The sequence below is a fragment of the Callithrix jacchus genome, chromosome 18, assembly GCF_049354715.1.
Source record: "Callithrix jacchus isolate 240 chromosome 18, calJac240_pri, whole genome shotgun sequence".
NCBI classification, from domain to species: Eukaryota; Metazoa; Chordata; class Mammalia; order Primates; family Cebidae; genus Callithrix; species Callithrix jacchus.
In genome coordinates, this window is record NC_133519.1 from 21818258 (window position 1) to 21839261 (window position 21004).

At 52.1% G+C, this 21004-nt stretch overlaps 1 protein-coding gene across 2 annotated transcripts in view; it reads right to left on the reverse strand.

The window, feature by feature from the left end:
- Positions 1-13502: 13502 nt before the first annotated feature.
- Positions 13503-21004, reverse strand: part of OLFML2B (olfactomedin like 2B) — a 40196-nt gene continuing 32694 nt past the window's right edge. For both annotated transcript variants that reach the window (XM_008984797.5, XM_002760207.6), the window contains exons 7-8: positions 15113-15289; positions 13503-14583 (exon numbers count right to left, since the gene is read on the reverse strand). In XM_008984797.5, the coding sequence (XP_008983045.4) occupies positions 13982-14583; positions 15113-15289 (779 nt within the window). In that variant the 3' untranslated portion in view covers positions 13503-13981. The remainder of the gene's footprint in view (positions 14584-15112; positions 15290-21004) is intronic.

Below are 21004 nucleotides of genomic sequence, written 5' to 3' on the forward strand. Positions count from 1 at the left end.
GCTGTGACCTGGCCACAGGAGTGTGAAAACTTCCCCAGGTGATTCGAATGTGCAGAAAAGCTTGGGAACCAATGAATGCTGTCTTTCGAGACCTGGTTCTGATGTTTACAGAGCAACACCATCCTAGAGATCAAGGATGCAGTAGGGGCCCAGGAACAAGAAAAAAATGTGTTTGGATAATCAAAGTCCAAACCTAGCAAACAGCTGGTAAAGAAAGGCGGGGAGAGAGGTAGGGGTGGGGGTGGCGAGTGCTGGATTCGCTCGTGGAGATGATGTCAGACATCCCTCTGCGGTAGAACCGGGAAATGCATGAAAATAACCACGGCTGTGAAGATGAACTTTCTGGGAAATGGCATGTTCTTGGAAGGAGAGGGAACCGGGAGAAGAGGGAGAGACGCGACAGTAGGGAGAAGGAGAAAAGGGAGAGGGAGAGGAGTCTGGGAACTGGAAAACAAAGACCAAAATGGTTCAGATGTGAAAAGAACTGCAGAGCCAAGCCGAGAATGTTTGGGTCGGGGAGGTGGGGAAAGAGGATAACTGCCGACCCCCGAAGAAGCCTGAAGCAACCCAAGAAACGTAAACCAGGAGGGAGAGAAGGAATCAAGTTAGGACACAGCACACAGACAGTGGCCCAGCCAGAGCCACCCTGCTTCGGGCTCCCAGGCCAGTGGGAGGCTGAGTGCACCCCTCCTCACCACGGCCCTCAGGCAAGGGACAAGACACTGCCGTTTGCCTCTGTGTTCATTCCCTTCCATCCTAAAGGTTCTCTCCCCTCCAGACTTTGCAGAGCTCCTAGTGGAAGGAGCTCTGGGCCTGTGGCTGGAAAGCCAGGCCCTCCCTCTCCCTGTAGGGGAGAGGGCTGGTGTGGCCCAGGAGGCAGAGGGGTAGTGCCCCGGGGACAGGCAGGTGGGCTGTGGGTGCAGGCCTCTGGCTCCACGACTGTTGGGGTGGAGGCAACTCTGCTTTCGTAAGGCTGGCGCCAGCCTGATTCTTAGATCGCGCCCTGATGGCTTCTCTCAGGGAGAGACATCCAAATATTGAGTCATAGTAGAGGAAAAAAGCTTTGAAGACAAAACCAAGAAAAATTACACAGGTTTTTAAATTCCTAGAAGAAAGATTTGACACCGACTTTGTACAAAATCAGGAGACATCTCACAAGTGGGTGTGATTTAACCCACCTGCTATGACAAGCCATCTGCAAAGTTAAAATACCAGCCCATGGCAAGGCCCCTCTGGTTCTCAGTGTGCCCTAGGAGCAGGCAGGCAGGTCCCATCTTTGCTAGTGGGACAGCACAGGGCAGAGCAGGCACGAAGACCCGCAGCATCCCAGCCTGCGATCAGTGCTCGCCACCAGCGGAATTGCTTTCCTGACAGTGTCAAGATAGGTGAACTGTTTGGGCTTATTCAAAGCTATTGTCAGCATCAAGTGCTTCAAGATACTGAGTGTATCCACCAGCCAGTTTCACTCTTCTGGGCATGGCAGGCCCCTCAGCTCCTGGGCTCATGCTGTCCTCTCCCCCAGACTGTCCTCTCCCCCAGACTGTCCTCTCCCCCAGACTGTCCTCTCTCCCTGGACTATCCTCTCCACCCAGACTGTCCTCTCCACCTGGACTGTCCTCTCCACCTGGACTGTCCTCTCCACCTGGACTGTCCTCTCCCCCGGACTGTCCTTTCCCCCCGGACTGTCCTTTCCCCCTGGACTATCCTCTCCACCCAGACTGTCCTCTCCACCTGGACTGTCCTCTCCACCTGGACTGTCCTCTCCCCCGGACTGTCCTTTCCCCCCGGACTGTCCTTTCCCCCTGGACTATCCTCTCCACCTGGACTGTCCTCTCCCCCGGACTGTCCTCTCCACCTGGACTGTCCTCTCCACCTGGACTGTCCTCTCCCCCGGACTGTCCTTTCCCCCCGGACTGTCCTTTCCCCCTGGACTATCCTCTCCACCCAGACTGTCCTCTCCACCTGGACTGTCCTCTCCACCTGGACTATCCTCTCCACCCAGACTGTCCTCTCCACCTGGACTGTCCTCTCCCCCGGACTGTCCTTTCCCCCCGGACTGTCCTTTCCCCCTGGACTATCCTCTCCACCCAGACTGTCCTCTCCACCTGGACTGTCCTCTCCACCTGGACTGTCCTCTCCCCCGGACTGTCCTTTCCCCCCGGACTGTCCTTTCCCCCTGGACTATCCTCTCCACCCAGACTGTCCTCTCCACCCGGACTGTCCTCTCCACCTGGACTATCCTCTCCACCCAGACTGTCCTCTCCACCTGGACTGTCCTCTCCACCTGGACTGTCCTCTCCACCTGGACTGTCCTCTCCCCCGGACTGTCCTTTCCCCCTGGACTGTCCTTTCCCCCTGGACTATCCTCTCCACCCAGACTGTCCTCTCCACCTGGACTATCCTCTCCACCTGGACTGTCCTCTCCACCTGGACTGTCCTCTCCACCTGGACTGTCCTTTCCCCCTGGACTATCCTCTCCACCCGGACTGTCCTCTCCACCTGGACTGTCCTCTCCACCTGGACTATCCTCTCCACCTGGACTGTCCTCTCCACCTGGACTGTCCTCTCCACCTGGACTGTCCTCTCCACCTGGACTGTCCTCTCCCCCGGACTGTCCTTTCCCCCTGGACTATCCTCTCCACCCAGACTATCCTCTCCACCCAGACTGTCCTCTCCACCTGGACTGTCCTCTCCACCTGGACTATCCTCTCCACCTGGACTGTCCTCTCCACCTGGACTGTCCTCTCCACCTGGACTGTCCTCTCCACCTGGACTGTCCTCTCCCCCGGACTGTCCTTTCCCCCCGGACTGTCCTTTCCCCCTGGACTATCCTCTCCACCCGGACTGTCCTCTCCACCTGGACTGTCCTCTCCACCTGGACTATCCTCTCCACCTGGACTGTCCTCTCCACCTGGACTGTCCTCTCCACCTGGACTGTCCTCTCCCCCGGACTGTCCTTTCCCCCCGGACTGTCCTTTCCCCCTGGACTATCCTCTCCACCCAGACTGTCCTCTCCACCTGGACTATCCTCTCCACCTGGACTGTCCTCTCCACCTGGACTGTCCTCTCCCCCTGGACTGTCCTCTCCACCCAGACTGTCCTCTCCACCCGGACTGTCCTTTCCCCCCGGACTGTCCTCTCCACCTGGACTGTCCTCTCCCCCGGACTGTCCTTTCCCCCTGGACTATCCTCTCCACCCGGACTGTCCTCTCCACCTGGACTGTCCTTTCCCCCTGGACTGTCCTTTCCCCCTGGACTGTCCTCTCCACCCAGACTGTCCTCTCCACCTGGACTGTCCTCTCCACCTGGACTGTCCTCTCCACCTGGACTGTCCTCTCCCCCTGGACTGTCCTTTCCCCCTGGACTGTCCTCTCCACCCAGACTGTCCTCTCCACCTCTCCCCCGGACTGTCCTTTCCCCCTGGACTATCCTCTCCACCCGGACTGTCCTCTCCACCTGGACTGTCCTTTCCCCCTGGACTGTCCTTTCCCCCTGGACTGTCCTCTCCACCCAGACTGTCCTCTCCACCTGGACTGTCCTCTCCACCTGGACTGTCCTTTCCCCCTGGACTGTCCTTTCCCCCTGGACTGTCCTTTCCCCCTGGACTGTCCTCTCCACCCAGACTGTCCTCTCCACCTGGACTGTCCTCTCCCCCTGGACTGTCCTCTCCACCCAGACTGTCCTCTCCACCTGGACTGTCCTCTCCACCTGGACTGTCCTCTCCCCCGGACTGTCCTTTCCCCCTGGACTGTCCTCTCCCCCGGACTGTCCTTTCCCCCTGGACTGTCCTCTCCACCTGGACTGTCCTCTCCACCTGGACTATCCTCTCCACCTGGACTGTCCTCTCCACCTGGACTGTCCTCTCCACCTGGACTATCCTCTCCACCTGGACTGTCCTCTCTCCCTGGACTGTCCTCTCCCCCGGACTGTCCTCTCCCCCCGGACTGTCCTCTCTCCCCGACTATCCTCTCCCCCCGGACTGTCCTCTCTCCCTGGACTGTCCTCTCCCCCCGGACTGTCCTCTCACCTGGACTGTCATCTCCCCCGGACTGTCCTGCCAGCTAGGTTTGAGGTGCTCTGTGGATTCACAGAACAATGCTTTGTGCCCTGCAGCTGAAAGCTGCCTTGCATGCCTCCAGACAGCACTTTCTGCACAAGAGTGGCCTGAGGTCAGCTCCTCCCTGCCTGGCTGGCTTCCCTCCTCCCTGCGCTGCCTTGTTTCCATCCTGACCACTGGCCTGGCCTCGCAGGGGAACAAAACATGGGCTGGCTTCCTCAGAGTGAGAAAGGCAGCAGAGCCTGGGGCCAGCGCCAGCCACTGGCCCTTCTTTTTCAGGAGAAAGGAAAGAAGTTAGGGGTAGGGGTCACTCAGGATACCCGGGGGCCTGTCTCCTACAGAGCTGCAGGGAGTAGGCCAGTGCTTCTGCAGGAATGCCGTAACCCCAAGGGTGTCCCAGTGAACGCCCTTTCTGTTCTGAAAATGCTCCACAGTGGGGTATGGCCCCTCCATAACAGAAGTGGCCATTGTGAGGTGAGGGAGTCAGCACTGGGCTAGGGGCTTTCGTGGGCGGAGGGGAATTCCACTGCTGGAAGAGAGGGCCAGAGGGGCAGGGTGAATAAGAGGCTGCTGGGGCCTAGTGGTTCCAGGGGCTGTTGAAGGGTCAGAGGTCCTTCTGTGTGACCAGAACTGGAGCTTTCTGGAGGCCCCACATCAGTCCATCAGCCCCTCTAATGTCCTGGCCGTGCTCCGACAGGACACAGAGATGTCCTCCAGCAACCAGGCTGGGAGAAAAGCACACAGAGGTGTGAGTGGCTGGAGGCTGCCAGATGCCAGGCGGGCTAAGACACAGGTGTGGAGGCCCGAGGGAGAGGTACGGGAGGAGAAGATGGGGCTGGGGCTTCCCAAGGGAGGTGGGCTTTGGCTAAACCTTAAAAAAGGGGAGAAGTCGAACGGGCGCAGTGGCTCAAGCCTGTAATCCCAGCACTTTGGGAGGCCGAGACGGGTGGATCACGAGGTCAAGAGATTGAGACCATCCTGGTCAACATGGTGAAACCCCATCTCTACTAAAAATACAAAAAATTAGCTGGGCATGGTGGCGCATGCCTGTAATCCCAGCTACTCAGGAGGCTGAGGCAGGAGAATTGCCTGAACCCAGGAGGCGGAGGTTGCGGTGAGCTGAGATTGCGCCATTGCACTCCAGCCTGGGTAACAAGAGCGAAACTCCGTCTAAAAAAGAAAAAAAAAAGAAAGGGGAGAAGTGAAGCAGGTCATGACTGGGGAGGGACGCCTGTCTGGGCAGGATTCCATCTGGACCCTGAAGCTCTTGCGGGTGAGAACAGCTTGAGCAGAGGTAGGGAAGACACACTCAGAAGCCAGCGTAGCCTCATGGCAAAGGCCTGTTGGGTCTCAGGGGGTGTAAAGCTGGTGGGTGGACAACTTTCTGCATTTCAAGTACCACTTGGATGTGAAATCAGTGTTGGATAACCCCTGAGGGCACACATGGTTCCCAGAACTCTGTCTCAAGAGAGTCATGCTGGAGGAGGTCCCTAGGAGGAACTACGCAGGTGTCAGCCTGCAAAGTGAGTCTGTTTCTTTGGAAGTCACAGAGCATTGCTCTTTTGTCAGTGACCAAAACACACCTGGTGTCCGCAGAGTCCTTTAGCCCAGTGGCCCTGGGGTGCAGGAATCCTTCCCACAGCACTCTCGACAGGACCCTCCATCTGGACCCTGAAGCTCTTGCGGGTCCTCTCAGTGATCCTTTGACTAGAGGAAGAACCAGAGTGTTCACTTCCCAATGGGATTCACATGTACTGAGTTCTCTTATGAGCCTAGGGGTCTACTCGGCCTGTTCCTCCTACACAGCTGGCTGGATGAGGGATGGACATGGTCAGTCCCCATGCTCAGCATGGACAGATGAGCTGAGCCTCTCAGGGAGTTTGAGGGGATGGTGAGTCATGGATGCTCCAGCTCGGGGGGCCTGGGGAGGCTCCTTGTGCTGCTGCCATATTGGGCTACATTGTAAGACAGGTGAGCAGTGGGGAGCAGAGTGCTCTGAGGATGGTCATCCAGCACTTTGGGGGGAATTTCCTGTCCCGGTCCCTGAGAGGAGCCTGAAGCCTCACTGAGTACCTGTGGGACTGCCTGGGGCACTCTTAGAGCTAGCTTCGCTTTGAGCCAGGCTGAGTGGGTTTCTGATCTCCACAACAAAGACACCCTTGAAGAGAGCATAGCCCTCGGGCCTCTCCTAGCCTCTGAGCTCAGTGGGGGGGGTGGGAGGGGGGGGGAACGCCGGCTTATCACAGAGGTTGGAGGGTGGAGCTGGGGTTCTTCTGAGGGCAGCTGGCAGACCTCTCGCTTTTCACTCCAACCCCAGACTTGCCTCTCCAAACCATAACTGAAGTTGCTGTGTGACTCCAGAACGTTCACCAGTGTGTTCCAGTCCTTTCCTGGCACCTGCTGCTGTTGGCCGCACTTTGCCTCAGGCACTGCCAAATTTTCCTTGGTGCTCCAGGGCCAGGCAGGCTCCTCCAGAAAGAGAGAGCTCAGCTGAGGTCACATGGAAAATAACCCCCAGGCAGGGCCCTGCCCCAGGCTGCATCAGCCAACCTCCCTTTGTTCTTGTTCACTCTCTCTCTCTCTTTCTCAACTGGCCTGTCTTCCCGTGGGTCAAATTACATTCCCCTAACCATAGGAATACTATGCAGGAAAAGTTTGATGCGACTTGTCTGCATCTAATCACTCTGGGAAAGCTTTAAAAGTAGAGAACTCCAGGGATTCCATGCCACGAGGCTGTCTTCGTCACTGTTGGCTTCCAGATTACAAGCGCTTCCAGTGGGAAAATTCGCAGCACAGACAAACCTTGCTTTACACCGTAAGGCATTCCCGAAGAGTCACCGATAATCTTTTCATTTATATTCCGCCTTATTCCAGAAGAAAAAAGTCACAGCCTACACCAAGGCAGCAAACTAGAGATAAAGGAACATTAAAGACAAAAAAATAAACAAACAAACAAAAAACATGAAATAGAACCGGGAGAGAGGCAAAGGCAACGTGGACACCATCCAAATCCTACGTGCTTGATATGAACCTTCAACTTTCCAGCAGGTAGTAGGAAAAGAGAAAGTCAGTTAAGAGTTGTGTACACACTGAACTTTGGAAAATTGAACCATATTTCAGACGGATTAGTGGAAATGGTTTCAGTGGACATCTGGTTTTGTTTCTGGTTTTTATTTGTTTGTTTTTGTCTGCTCAGCAGCCCTTTACTGGGGGAACTGGCCCTTCCCGACTTGGTGTGACTAAGGCGGGCTGTCAACCGCAGAATCCACCCCTGGTGATAAGGTGGTCTTTGGAGCAAGCTCACCAGCCACACTCTGTCCTATAAACTTGTGTCTTGAATGGAGACAGCTGGGAACTATTCATGGCTTGAAACAGAAGCTCCCATGAAGATATCTTCAGAGAGAATGTCCTGCTGCCCAGAGCCGGCCTGGTTCTTGCCTTCCCATGGCCTGATTTTCCAGGTTTTCCTTCGACTCTGTGAACTTCCAAGTATCCTTCTAATAAATTCCTTTTTGCCCAAGCTAGAAAAACTCTACTTCTATTGCTTACAACCAAGGACTCCTAAAGGTATAATGCTAATAAGTTCATAAGGAATATTAGAATGCTCTCAAAAAGCAAATGTTCCTTCTGTGTTGTCTTCTTGGTGAATTATAGTCCAAGACCCTTTCTTGGTGCCCATTTGTGATTTCATGACGGTTGGGGACAGACTGAGAGAGTCAAGCGTTGATGGAGGAGGCTGGGAAGATGACCTGGTTGTTGAGGGTGGATGGGCAGCCGTGTGAAGCTCCCTCGTCAGGAGAGCAGAGGTCACCCACCAACCCACCCAGGGTCGAGGCCTCAGACACTGAATATTGCTCATCTGTGCTCAATAAAAAACCCCAAGTAGTTGTTATTTCCTGTTAATTGTATAACTGGTTTAGAAACTGGGCATAATTCTATGTCTTTTGCTTTCAAGTGGGGAAACAGCCCATTATCCTCACTGAGGCAATGTAAGATGAACAGGACATGTCCTGGGCTCATGGATGACCCCTGGGTGGAGATTGTTGGTCCCTGCAGGGATCCTCTCTTAGAGTGGCTGAGAGCCTGCCCTCCTCAAGCTTCAAATTCCTGAGTTCCAGTAACAAGATCCACCTGGTCTGTGGGCATTGCACTACGGGTCTGTGGGCAGGATAACCTTGAGAATGGCTCCCCAAATACAGACTGCAGGAAGGCCTGTGACTTTGGTCAGGTTCCAGTTAGGGAATGCGATGCTGTGACCTGGAATATTTTATGGCCAAAGTGAATTCCTTACTCATTTATTTATTCATTTAACAGATCCCCAGCGGCCAGTATTGTGACTCAGGCTCTGTGCTAAGTGCTGCGGAGAGTCCCGGGTAAATAAGGAACAGCCTCTGCTTTTCCAGAGAGAGAAACGTCCCTGAACAGATTAGATGTGTCACAAATACATGCAAAAAAGACACAGGTAGTCGGCGCGATGCATAATAGTAAGGACTACTGTTGCTCTGACTGGGGAATCGGACAAGACTTTACTTGAGCTAGACCCTGAGGACAGTCTAAGCTGTCAAGAAGGGCAGGGTGGTGGCTGAGAAGGCATCCTGGGAGGTGGGAACTGCCAAAGCATTATGGGGTGTAAGAATGGGAGTTTCAGCCAAGGCCCCAGGAAACGCCAGATCTCACATTCCGAAGGATGGGCCAGACCGCAGGCAACATTCACCAAGGAGGTGTCCGGAAACTGGTTAGAGACCTTTAAACTCTTCACCCACATTAAGAGTGTAAAAGAATTGAGAGTTGGAAACTTTTTAAAAGAGATGTTAGAAGAGGATTCCTCTGGAGAGAGCTTTGTGGAGTCCCACCCCTTCCACCCTGGGGAGGGGCATGCCTGCCCTTTATCACTAAGAGAAGAGAGCTTCAAGTGGACCTCCTGGGGCACGTAGTCTGTGTTCTTTGCAGTTTGGGGTAACAGTGGACCAATGACGCACTCCCATTTGGGAGAAGGTGGGCTGGCTAGCTACTCTTCAGCAAAGATGACTTAGCTGAGGACCAACCTGCACTCCAGGCTTTGTCAGCATACATAATGTATGAGAATTTTCTATGCACCAGATGTGGCCTTACATGGGGTCATCTTAAGTCCTATCCAAGTGGACCATTGAGAGGGGCAGAGATACCAGTAGAATCAGCCAGACGCACCCCTTGATTTCTAAGGGCTGGAGAAGATTCTCCAGCCAGAATGGAGAAGCTTTAGTCCACGTGAAGAGAAAGTGACAAGGCATCCCTAGCAAAAGGTGCGAGTTCTTCAAAGAACCCACAGAAGTGCTCAGGAGACTTTACGCACCTCTCAGGAGTGCTAGACCCCATGACTTTACCAGCAGAGTAACACCTTTCCTATGCTTTGTCCTCCTCTCCTTCTCCTGCTCAATTCTGAAAGGGTAGGCACCAAAGTTAGCCATGGGGGCAGTGGACGACCCCTCACCGGTGGCCTCAGCAAGGACAAGGGGGCAAGAAGCAACCTGAAGTCAAGTTTAACATTCTGATGACTACAATGAACTGGCTGTTTCAATTACCCAACAGAATCTGTGTTGTTCTTGTTTTAATTTAAAGTGACCACAGGACTTTTTATTACCTGAGAGTTGCCAGAGAAATCAAGGGGTCTGTCCAAGTTTTCATCCAGGAGTAGGAAAAGAACTAGGCCTATCAAATAAATTCATGTGGATAATGACAGGAAGGAAAGTAAAGCTGCTTGACAACTCCTGCCCAAGGAGGCACTCTTGTTCAACCTGACAGTGGTTGCGGAGCCAGGACCAACGCAAGATCCATCTGTCAGCATGGGAACCACGGATGTGTGGGGGTGGGAGGGGACCCAGGAGGCAGGCAGAACATGTATGGGGTGTTTGCAATGCATCATTGTAGGGTGGTAAGGCTCACAAAAGGCACTGAAAAGAGTAGGACAAATGTGGAAAATATAGCGCGCCAAGTTCACAGCATCACAATGAAGTCTTTTGTCAAAAATGTCTATCCTAAATCTAATCACGCCTTTAGATCTAACCTCCACTTTAAAGCAACAGCTGGAACAAGGATGTCTTAGCCCCTTGAGACTGCTATTGAAAAGGGAGGGTTCCCTGATTCCCCTTGCAGCATGTGGGACAGAGGTGTGGTCTGCCTGCTAGGTCACCCTGCAGCTGAAACCCCTAGGGACAGGTGCAGAGGCCGGTGCATGTGCTTTTGAGCTCTGGCCCCACAGCAGCATCTAGGGTGGGTGTCTGCAACTCCCAAAGCCCAGGTGGATGTGTGTTACAAGGCTCTTCCAGATTTGCCATCTGCAGACGGCTTGTATGTTAATCAGCTCAACGGACCCTCTGCCTTCTGTATCCCTAGCTCTTGCCCAGTGTCCCAAAAGAATCGGATCACATGCAGGCTCGAAGGATTAGTGCAAGGTTTTATTCAGTGGTGGAGGTGGCTCTCAGCGAGATGGATGGGGAGCCAGAAGTGGGGGATGGGTGGGAAGGTGGTCTTCCCCTGGAGTCGGGCCACCCAGTGGCTGAACTCTTCTCCGACCACCGCCAGCCAGACTCCGCTCGGCATTCAGTGTCCCACCTCTTCTCTTTTTCTCTGCTGTATTGTTCTGTCATTGCTGGTCTGCTAGTCCCGACGTTCAGCTGCTTGTATGTTCCCACTAAGGACTTGGGTTTATATAGGGGAAGGATGGGGAAAGCATGGGAGGCCAAAAACAGAAATGCCTGTCTTCAGGCTTGAGGGTGGGGCCTTTGCCAGAGAACCACCCTCCACTACCCAGTATTTCCCTGTCTTCCGTCCGTACCACTAAAACAAAAATGCCCTAGACTGGGTAATTTATAAACAACAGAAACTTACAGCTTACAGTTCCGAAGGCTGTGAATTCCAGGATCAAGGCACCAGCAGGTTCATTGTCCAGTGAGGGCACCACTGCTTCCTAGTTGACGCCTTGCTACTGTGCCCTCACATGGCTGAAGGGGCAAGGGACCTCCTTGGAGTTTTGTTTTTTCTTTTTTTTTGAGACAGAGTTTTGCTCTTGTTACCCAGGCTGGAGTGTAATGATATGATCTCGGCTCATTGCAACCTCCGCCTCCCAGGTTCAAGCGATTCTCCTGCCTCAGCCTCCTGAGTAGCTGGGATTACAGGCACCCACAATCACACCCAGTTAATTTTTGTATTTTTAGTAGAAATGGGGTTTCACCACGTTGGCCAGGCTGGTCGTGAACTCCTGACCTCAGCTAATCCACCTGCCTCGGCCTCCCAAAGTGCTGGGATTACAGGCCTGAGCCACTGCGCCCGGTCCTTGGAGTTTCTTTTAATCCCATCATGAAGGCTCTGCCTTCATGTCCTAATCCTCCCGTCACCATCACACTTACTTCAGAATAAAAATTTGGTGGGGGTGGGGGGACAAACATTCAGATGGTGACAGAGGAATAAGTTAAATGACACCTGCAGGGGGTAATCAGATAAATCCAGAAAGTGATGTGTCACCAAAACCCAACACAGTTTCTTCAGCAAATCAATGACATGAAAGAAAGAGGTCAGGCAGAGAGAACCATTCCAGATGAAAAGAGGCTTAACTCGAGCTGATGGTAATTCACTAATCAGGTTTCTCGAGCTTTGACAAATGCCATGATTATGTAAGATGTTAACATTAGGGGAAACTACTTGAAGTGTGTGCAGGAACTCTCTGTACTGACCTGGCAACTTTTCTGTAAATTTAAAATTATTCCAAAATGAAAAGTTTATAGGAGAGGAGGGGAGACGAAGGGAGAGGAGGTAGAGGGAGGTTTCAGATACAGAAACATAATTCAATGTGTGGATATTGATTGATCCTGCTTCAAAGTCCCAGCTGTACAAGACACTTTTGAGAACATTGGGGAAATTAAATTTCGGTTGTATGTTATTGATTTTAAGGACTCATACTTAATCTTCTTAGGTTAAGGTTATATTAAAAATTTCCTTAAGAGATACTTACTAAAGTGTTTGGGTAAAATGTCATGTTGGCCTTAATTTAAAATATTTTTCTCTACTTTTGAAATATACTGTTGGGAAGTCTTTTAACAGGAAAAAAAAAGTATATATCCCATCAATATCAAGCAATTAAAACGCTCTAAGTTTGACGAGGTGTTACAGAGCTAGAGAAGATTCAGCCAGCAAGTGTGAGGGCTGGGAAACACCCCTTCATTTTACAGGTGAGGGCAGAGGCCCTGGAGGGTCTGGGCGCAGGTCTCAGGCCTCGCACCAGGCAGCAGCAGGTGGGGCACAGCCTGGCCATTATTCTGCTCTTCAGGCTTTGGAGAAACTCATTCTTTGTTTAAATCTTGGCGTTTCCAAATTTCACCCCACAACAGAAAGCTGCTTGAAAACGTCCTGGATGTTGCGCTCAAGGAAAACATTTCCGACCACCCAGCTTCAGGCTGCGGCCACCCCTGCCTCTGCTTCCTCCTTCTGGCATGTGGGAGGCACCTGGGAAGCGTCCTCACCTGGCCTGAGTAGGCAGTTTGGCCCGAAAACAATTAATTCACCCAGACGGGCTGTAGCTGGCCTCCCTGGAGGGCTGTTCCTCATGGCCCCCCACCTTGTTCTCTACACAGGGGGAGCTCCCTGGCGTGACCCTCTAACTGGGGGTCAGGAAGTGAGGCTGCCTACAGAGGGGCTGGGAGGAGGCTGAGGGGAGCTGCAGGGGAGAGCTTTGCTGATCTCCCCACTGCACCCCTGGGTCCTGCCCTCCTCTATAACCTCAGGAGATGCCTGTTTAGGCTTTTTCAGATGTTCTGTCTCCTGTTTTGTGTAACGTGGAGGAAAAATCACACTTGCGGAGGGCAGGCACTGCACAGGACTCAGCCCTGCACCTGGAGGGAGAGGCTGCAGTTCTTCCTCGCCTCTCAGCCGTTTCCCTCTGGGATCTTGTTTCAGAAAGCGGCCCCTTTCCTGGAAGGGAAGGTGGGAGGGAAAGCCTGATCGAATGAGCATGTTTAAGACAAGGCAGACAGGGTTATGGGGAGAAGGAGAGAGATGGATTGATTGAGAACTTCTTAAGGAAGTGAAGGAACAAGGTCATGCCCACTCAGCTTTGATTTCAACAGTGCGTAAGACCAGACGTCAAGAAGCAGGGCTAAGGAATGAATGGGTTCCCCACACCTTGGGTGAAATGATCAGAGGAGCAGCAGAACAGAGCAAGGAAGCCGGTGCGACAGAGAAACAAAGGGATCAATGCCACAAAATAAAGAGAACGCAGGGGTCGGCTCATTCCAAATCCCCCACCAGGAAGCCCCTATCAGGAGGGGAGGAGGAGCTCCTTGGAACTGAACTTGGACACAGCCCAGTTCAGCTAGAGAACATTTCTGAGGAACACCAGACCTCGTCTCCTTCCGGGAGTGGGATCCAACACCTGGCCAGACAAATCGGTGCTAAACAAAAGTGCACTGGGGGCTGATTTTAAATTTCTTCTTTATTTAAAAAAAAGCATTTTTCTGGTTTTTTTAAACTTCTCCAATACATTAAAACCTTTTTCCCGCCACATAGAACTTCTTTCTTGCCTCTTTTGTTTCTGCTCCTGGTGTTGTCTGCCTCCTGTGAGACTCGGATGAAGAAACCTTTTCAACAGTTGAGATCTGAGATCTAGGAGCCGGAGGGGCTGCAGGCTTGAAGGAAGGTGGTTACTGGTCAAAAGGAGAAGTTCATTTGCACAAAAAATATAAACTGGGGAGGATGAGACCAGCACATATGCGTATGGATTGATCTACAATCCATATAAAAAAATAGACCCAAATTGTCATTTTACATTTGTAATATTATACAAAATAATATATATTTTTAAACAATACATACCCACCTACACACACGTGCACACACACATACACACAAGGTGCTAGTGACCCCTCTGTGCTTCTGCTTGCGGGGACAAGGGTGTCAGTAGGCAAAGATGACGTGGTAGGTGACCTGGTGGCCATTGTCCCAGGCATAGAGCAGGCGGTCCTTGGGGTTGTAGTCTATCTGGGTCGTGTAGGAATACTCATTCTCAAACAGCAGCCGGGGAACGATCTGCGTGTTGGTGTGGGTGTCGAAGGCGTAGGAGATGTTAGCGTTCCGCTGGTTGTAGCTGTCCACGGCATACAGCACCCCACAGATGACGAAGCAGTTGCCGTAGAAGTTCCTCCGGAGCCCCGTGCGCCACGTGGTCTCCTTCTGCGTGCTCAGGTCCGCGGCATTGAGCTTGCTCAGAACAATGACCTCCTGGCTGAAGCCCTCGTCGTCCAGGGCCGGGTAGATGAGCCATAGGCCATTCTCGTCCACAGCAAAGTCCACATCTGAGTGGCCCTGCCATCGCCAGGGAGTGGCCTCCTCATAGGCCACGTCATGCAGCATGGCCCAGGCAGCCACGTAGCGCTGCTTCAGGTCATACTTGATGATGTTGCGGGTGAAGGCGCGGTTGTAGTAGAAGGCGCCATCATACACCACATGGCCTGTGCCGATCCAGCTGTACGGGAGCTTGTAGGAATTGCTCCAGCGACCTGCGGGTGGGGAGAAAACAAGAGGCTTCGGGGTGGCCTGGCAGAGGGGGGGCGGCCCATGTAGTTAGGTGAGTGATGATCAACGAGGGGTCTAGAAACCCGGGTTTGTGTCTTGGCTCTTCCTCTTTCTAGTGTCCTGTCGCACATCATTTAACCTGTCCACACCTCAGCGCCCTCATCTGTCACAGGGAAGTGACAGTTCCCACCTGCCTGTTTCAAGGGTCCAGGGAGCTAATATGCATGAATGTGGTTCATACATTGTCAAGGGTTATGGAAAAGGGAGGATGCTTCACTGCTCTCTTCCGGACTGGAGATTGTCCCGTGTCCCAGGAGCTGGGGAGGAGGGGCAGCACTGAGAGGCAGAGAATGTGAGGGAGTGGAGAAGGGGGACCGCTTTCCAAGGGGGACCACTAGCCATCAGAAGAAGGTGCCGCCCTTCCCATCTGCCATTACCACCCCAAGAGGGTCGGCTGTGATGAAAACAGAGGACATGGGGAAGGAAAGGAGCCACCTGGATTGGATCACGCACCTTGTTTGAAGTTCTCCAGGTTCCGGAACTCTACCAGGGTGTTGCCATAGTAATAGTTGGTTACATAAATCCGCTCATCCTTGGCCAGGGGGTCCTTCATCCAGGCCCCTTCATTCCGCCCATATGTGTTCTGGGTGGTTGGCCCCGTGATTGTAGAGAGAGTGTCCTTGCACCTTCCTGGTGGAGAAGAGGTGGTTGACGGGTTGGGCTGATTTGGTGATGCCTCACCCCCTAAATGTTTGCTGCTCTTCCATTTAGAATCTGGACTCCTTGGCAGGCTTTAACAGCCCTGTATAACCTGACCCCACACATTTTTCACACATCATCTCCTGCTACTTCCCTGATCCACCCTACACTTGACCCTACACCTGAGGATCCACTGTGCCCATCTTCTGCCACTTTTTCACCACCATGCTTTGCTCCTGTTGTTCTGACTTCTCAATCCTATCCCTCAAAGACCTAAGATCCCGATTCCTTGTATGACACCATACCCTCCTCTGGAGAACTATTCTCTTCAGCTCTCAAGGTACCATGAATGCTGCTCTCTTACACAGCATGTCTTCCTGCATCTCCACAATGCTTGTGCTTCTTTCTCTTCCCTCCATGCCTGCCCCCAACTGGAGTGTAGGCACCGAGGGATGAGGGAATGTGGTTTTTCCTCACTACATTGTTGGTGCCTAGAACACAGTGTCTGGCATGCTGCAGGCACCCAGATGTCTAATCCCTGGGTGAACACAGCATGAGAAGTGTGGTCAGAGGAGAGGACTCTGCTGGGCATAACCAGGAACTCTGAGCTCTGCCAGTGGCTGAGTTGCCCCAGGCTGTGGGACCAACCCTAACTGAGCAATGGCTATTCATGTCCCTGAGGCCCACCTGCTGTCCTAGAGGGCTATCCCCAAGCCCATGCCCCTGTCACTACTGAGAGCAGGATGCCAGGCCCCCCTGCTGGGGAACTGGGGGGCAAGATACCAAGTTCTTGAATAAGGAGCTGACTCTGGCTGTGGACACCTCCTTCAGAGATTGAGTCAGCCACAATGGGATGGGACTCAGCAATATCCTTCTGAGTGGCTCTTGGGTGACCTGGTGCCCAGGAGAGGCCCTAAAAGGCCAGTGGAACTATACTGGGTTCTAGATCAAGTTGAAAGCCTGCAATGCTTATCTGCGGTATTATTATTGAACATAGCCTTGAATGATAGTGCGGTCACCCGTGACTACTACAGGAGTGTGCTCCCTCTGTCCCTTACGCTTGTGGATTATGGAAGAGGTAGGAAGGGAGCAGTGAGTGGGAGGGGCATGAGAGAGCTCCATGAATCCTGCCCTCACAGCTTCCTGAGCCCTGCTGGCAGCTGGGACCAGCAGAACCCCTGCTCCACCTGCCGCCAAGGCTGACAGCACACATGGGTGATGAGAATAATTGCTCCTTGACACTCACCTGGGACAAAAGTAACAAAGGCCCTACAGTTTGGATTCCAGAGTTCTCTAAATTCTAGGCCACCCTCATTTCCAAATTGTTCCAATCCGTTCTGTCTATTCTGCTCCCCCCGGAGCGGTGTGAGGATGGTGTCCAAGCCTGGCAATTGACAGGAGAGGGGCAGGCAGCTGGGCCCTTGGCCCTGGGTCTGGGGCAGGCGGGGGCAGAAGCGGGATGAACATTGTTTTGAAGGCAGGTCCCATAGCTGGGTGCAGTTGGCAGGGCTTAGGCAGCTCAGTGTGGGGTTTCTTAGGTCCTGGTCTGATGGAGCGGGGAGAGATTCAGTCTCCATAAGACAAACAAAAGAACCTCCCTGCCAGTGCCTCATTCCCCAAGAGCTGAGCTCATCTGTTCAAGACAATAAAATACAGGACTCTGACTGAGCCCTGGCAACAGAGATCTGATGGAAAAGCTCTCATTCCCTGGAGCTAAGCAGGGCCCTGGCTGCCAGTTGAGATGTTAGGTTCCTTCTGCACTGAGGTGAGCCCCAGCATGCCACCACCGGGCAGTCTTGTGCCCTGGCAAAGCCCAGAAAGGACAGCAATTCCCTGTCCAGAGGCACCCCTGGCTCATGTCTCCAAACCCCACAGATGGCCATGAAGTGAGGTGTTTTCTGTCCGGGGGTTGTCATGGCCACACCACCTCTCTGACTAAACACAGAAATTGCAGATGGAGTCTTGAACGTCAGGACTCAACTGTGGAGTTCCAGCAGCCCTGAAAATCCTTGCAGGGTCCCGCCTCACCCTGTGGCTCTGCAGTGGTAGGGCTCTAATGCAGAGCTATAGATGTGTCCCAGGCTAGGGCCAGAGGCCTGGCTCTGGTACTGGCCTGGCCACCAACTCCAAAGTCTGTGTTGCCATTATAATGTCAAAACGTTTTAATCTCTTCAGCAGTAAAATGAGGGTTATGCATGCCCTGCCTGCTTCACCAGAGTGCGCGGAGAGTCCCTCTGATCATGATGTGGCAGACTGAGTAATGGCCCCTACAGAGATCCAGGTCCGAATCCCTGGAGCCTGCAAATGCGACAAAAGGAAACAAAGGGGACTTTGCAAATGTGATTACATTTAAAAATCCTGAGATGGGGAGACTCTACTGGACTATCCGGGTGGTCCCGTTTAATAAATGCAGTCACAAATATCCTCATAACACAGAGGCAAAGGGAAATTTGACCATAGGAGAGGAGAAAGCAATGTGATGAAAAAAGCAAAGAATAAAGCGATGTGGCCATAAGCCAAAGAAGACCGGCAGCCACGAGAGGCTGGAAAAGGCAAGAAATGGATTCTCTCCTTGAGCCTCTGTAAAGAATCAGCCCTTCTGACACCTTGATGTTAGACCTGCAAGACTCGTTTTGAATTTCTGGCCTCCAGAACTGTTAGCGAGTAAATTTCTGTTTTTAGCCAGTAAGCTTGTGGCAATTTGGAGTCTTAAGAAATGGATACAGATGGAGTCAGCTTCTGGGGTTAGGGCATCCTTATTTCTAGGAAGAGGGGAGTGCCCACTTGCAGCTTCATAGTCCTGGTACTAGTAGGACCTCAGGTTGTATTTTCACACGCCCTCAGAGGGAACAAACACTGCTGCCCTGCAGGGTGGACGAGCCTAGGCAGGAATGGCAGGACAGATGCAAATGATTTCAGAGCATTTGAAGACAGAATCAAGGGAAGAGGGCAGTGAACCATGAGACCCAGACACATCACTGTGCTCTGAGAATCTGGGGCAGCTCAGATGCTCCCACACTTGGCAGCAAACCATCAGCCTTGGAGAGAAGACACTGCATGTTGATTCCTCTTCAAGGGGGATGACAGAAAGATGGGAGAAAGTTCAAAGGAACTGCAGAGAGGAGAGTGCAGTTTGCATCTCATCTTAGGTTTCCCCAGGGCAGGGCTGCCAAGGATGCCGATGACGCTGACATTTACTATGCGCTTTCTACATACTCGTCATTTAACTAATAGTCCTGGGAGGCAGCTGGCCCTGTTTCAGTTTGCCAGGGTCTGAAAAGAAGGGGCCCTTCCCCTCAGTGTATAAACCTCCTCGAATCTCAGCATTCTAAAAGAAATACATCAGCAAGCAAGAGCTTTCCTGGCTCTCCCCAGCTCTCAGCTCTGGTGCTCACTTGGTGAGCCTCCCCAGCAGGGTCCTCAGGACATCTGCTCCCCTGGTCACCCTCATTGGCAATGCCCACATGCCCCTCAGCCCCTCAACCCATCTGCTGCCAAAAATGCTCCTGCACTGCCCCTCGGGGTGCTCTCCAGTCCTCTTATTCTAGTCAAGCCTCTCTTTTGCTCAGAAACTGAGGTAGCCGCCCCCCACCGGCACCCACCCACCTGCCTGAGAAGGCGTCTCCTCCCTCCCTTGGCTTCACCACCACTCTCTCCTGGTCCTGCCTGCTTGCCTGGTCGGGCCTTCTCCAGCTCTTTGACTGGTGCTTCCTCTTCTGCCCACTTTCAAATGTCACTCTCTGGAGTTCCACCTTCAGCCTCCTCTCTCCTCATTGCTCCTGCAGACTCAGCTCCTGCTGACAACTCAGCTCAGGTTCTGATTCTGAGCATCCTGAATCTATCCAACTACCTATGAGGTGCTTTCCTTCTGGGTGTCCTCCTGGCTCCTCAAACTTAAAGGATTGAAAATGCAAATCATTTGCTTCAGTTCACAGCCTGCTCCTCCTGTATTTACTGTCCCAGAAAAAGCCATGGCACACCATCCACGAACCGAGCCAGAAGCCTAGGTCATCCCTGACAACCCCTTTCCCTCCACCCACACTCCCGATTAGCACTGAGTAACACCTTGACCCTCATCCTCCACCTCTATGATGTAGCTCAGACCTCACCACCTCTTGCCTGGATCACACCAATTGTGCCCGTTGATCTCTCTGGCTCATCTCTGCCCACTTCTAACTTAACCTGCCCAGTATTCCCTTTGCTGCTTTTCCAAGAGTCACTTCTTCTTAAATCCTTAATGACTCACCATCTCCAACTGCCACAAGCAGCTCAGAATCCCCATCCTAGCACATCAGCCCCTCCCCATCTTACTTCTTGTCATCTGCCTTCACTCAGAGGTCTCAGACTCAGATGCCTACAGGGGCCAGGCAGGAACTGAAATGATGATTCAGGTTGAGTGTGAGACAAAAGGCAGCAGAAGACACTGTGGTGAACTGGAAGAGCTGACCTGAAGGCATTCAGATCCAAGAACATAAAAACACATTGTGGGATGAATTTGGCCCTCAGGCTGCCGGCTTGAGATCTCTAGCCCATACCTAGCTGCTTGTATTCACCATGGGTGCCATGCCCAGGGCTGCTTTATGGGCATATGTGTAATCACACAGGGTCCTTGCTCAGAAGGGCTGCCCTTCATTTAATGATCTGCCATTAGCATCTCGAACATCTTAATATTTTCATCCTTGAACTTGTATTTATGTGAAGTTTAACAATGCAGCCTGTGTGGGTGAGCAGAAGAGAATGCAAGATGCGTGTGGCCACCTTCCTTGTCCCCCGCTTGCATATAGGGTTTGCTATGCCCAATGAGCACAGAATTGCAGGTAGACCCACTGCGCGCCTGAGTTCAGTGAGACTCAAAGTGATCACAAGGTAGGTCCATTATCCCAAAGGCCACATTTTCCATTTGAACCAGATCATGCTCCAAAAGCAGAAAGGAAGCAGTGGCATACTAAGGAACACAATGGTCAAGGAACCCTATCATGTTCTTTCTTGTGTTACTTCCCTGTATTAGACAACAACCTATGCTGAAAACGATACAGAAGAGGGAAGGATAGGGCAACTTATAATTCCTTTTCTTTTCAGTCCTTCCTCACTCAGTAAGCTGAAGGTAGGGAGTGTTGTTAAAACGTTCGCATATCCAGGAAAACAAAAGCAGATGAGTCAGTTCTGTGCAGTGTTTCCACTGTTCTGGTAAGAACAAAATACATCTGTATGTAGAAGCTACAAAATACGAAACGAGTCATTTCGGTGGATTCTGAATAAAAGTTGAAAGATCTTATATTTGCATTTAAAACTGACATTGCACAATATAAAGATGAATGGTATAATTCATGCCAGTAATGTACATTTTTAAGACAGGCATACTCAAAGATCTTGCAGATTTGGTTCCAGACCACTGTAATAAAGCGAATATCACAATAAAGTGAGTCGTGCGTTTCCCAGGGAGTATAAAAGTCATGTTTACACGATACCACGGTCTATTAAGGGTGCAATAGTGTTATGTCTAAAAAACGTACATGCCTTAATTTAAAAACACTTCATTGCTAAAAAATACTAATGATTATCTAAGCCTTCAGTGGGTCGTCATCTTTTTGCTGGTGGAGGGTCTGCCTTGATGTTGGTGGCTGCTGACTGATCAGACAGGTGGATGCTCAAGGCTAGGGGACTGTGGCAATTTTCTAAAATAAACAACAATAAAGTTTGCTACAT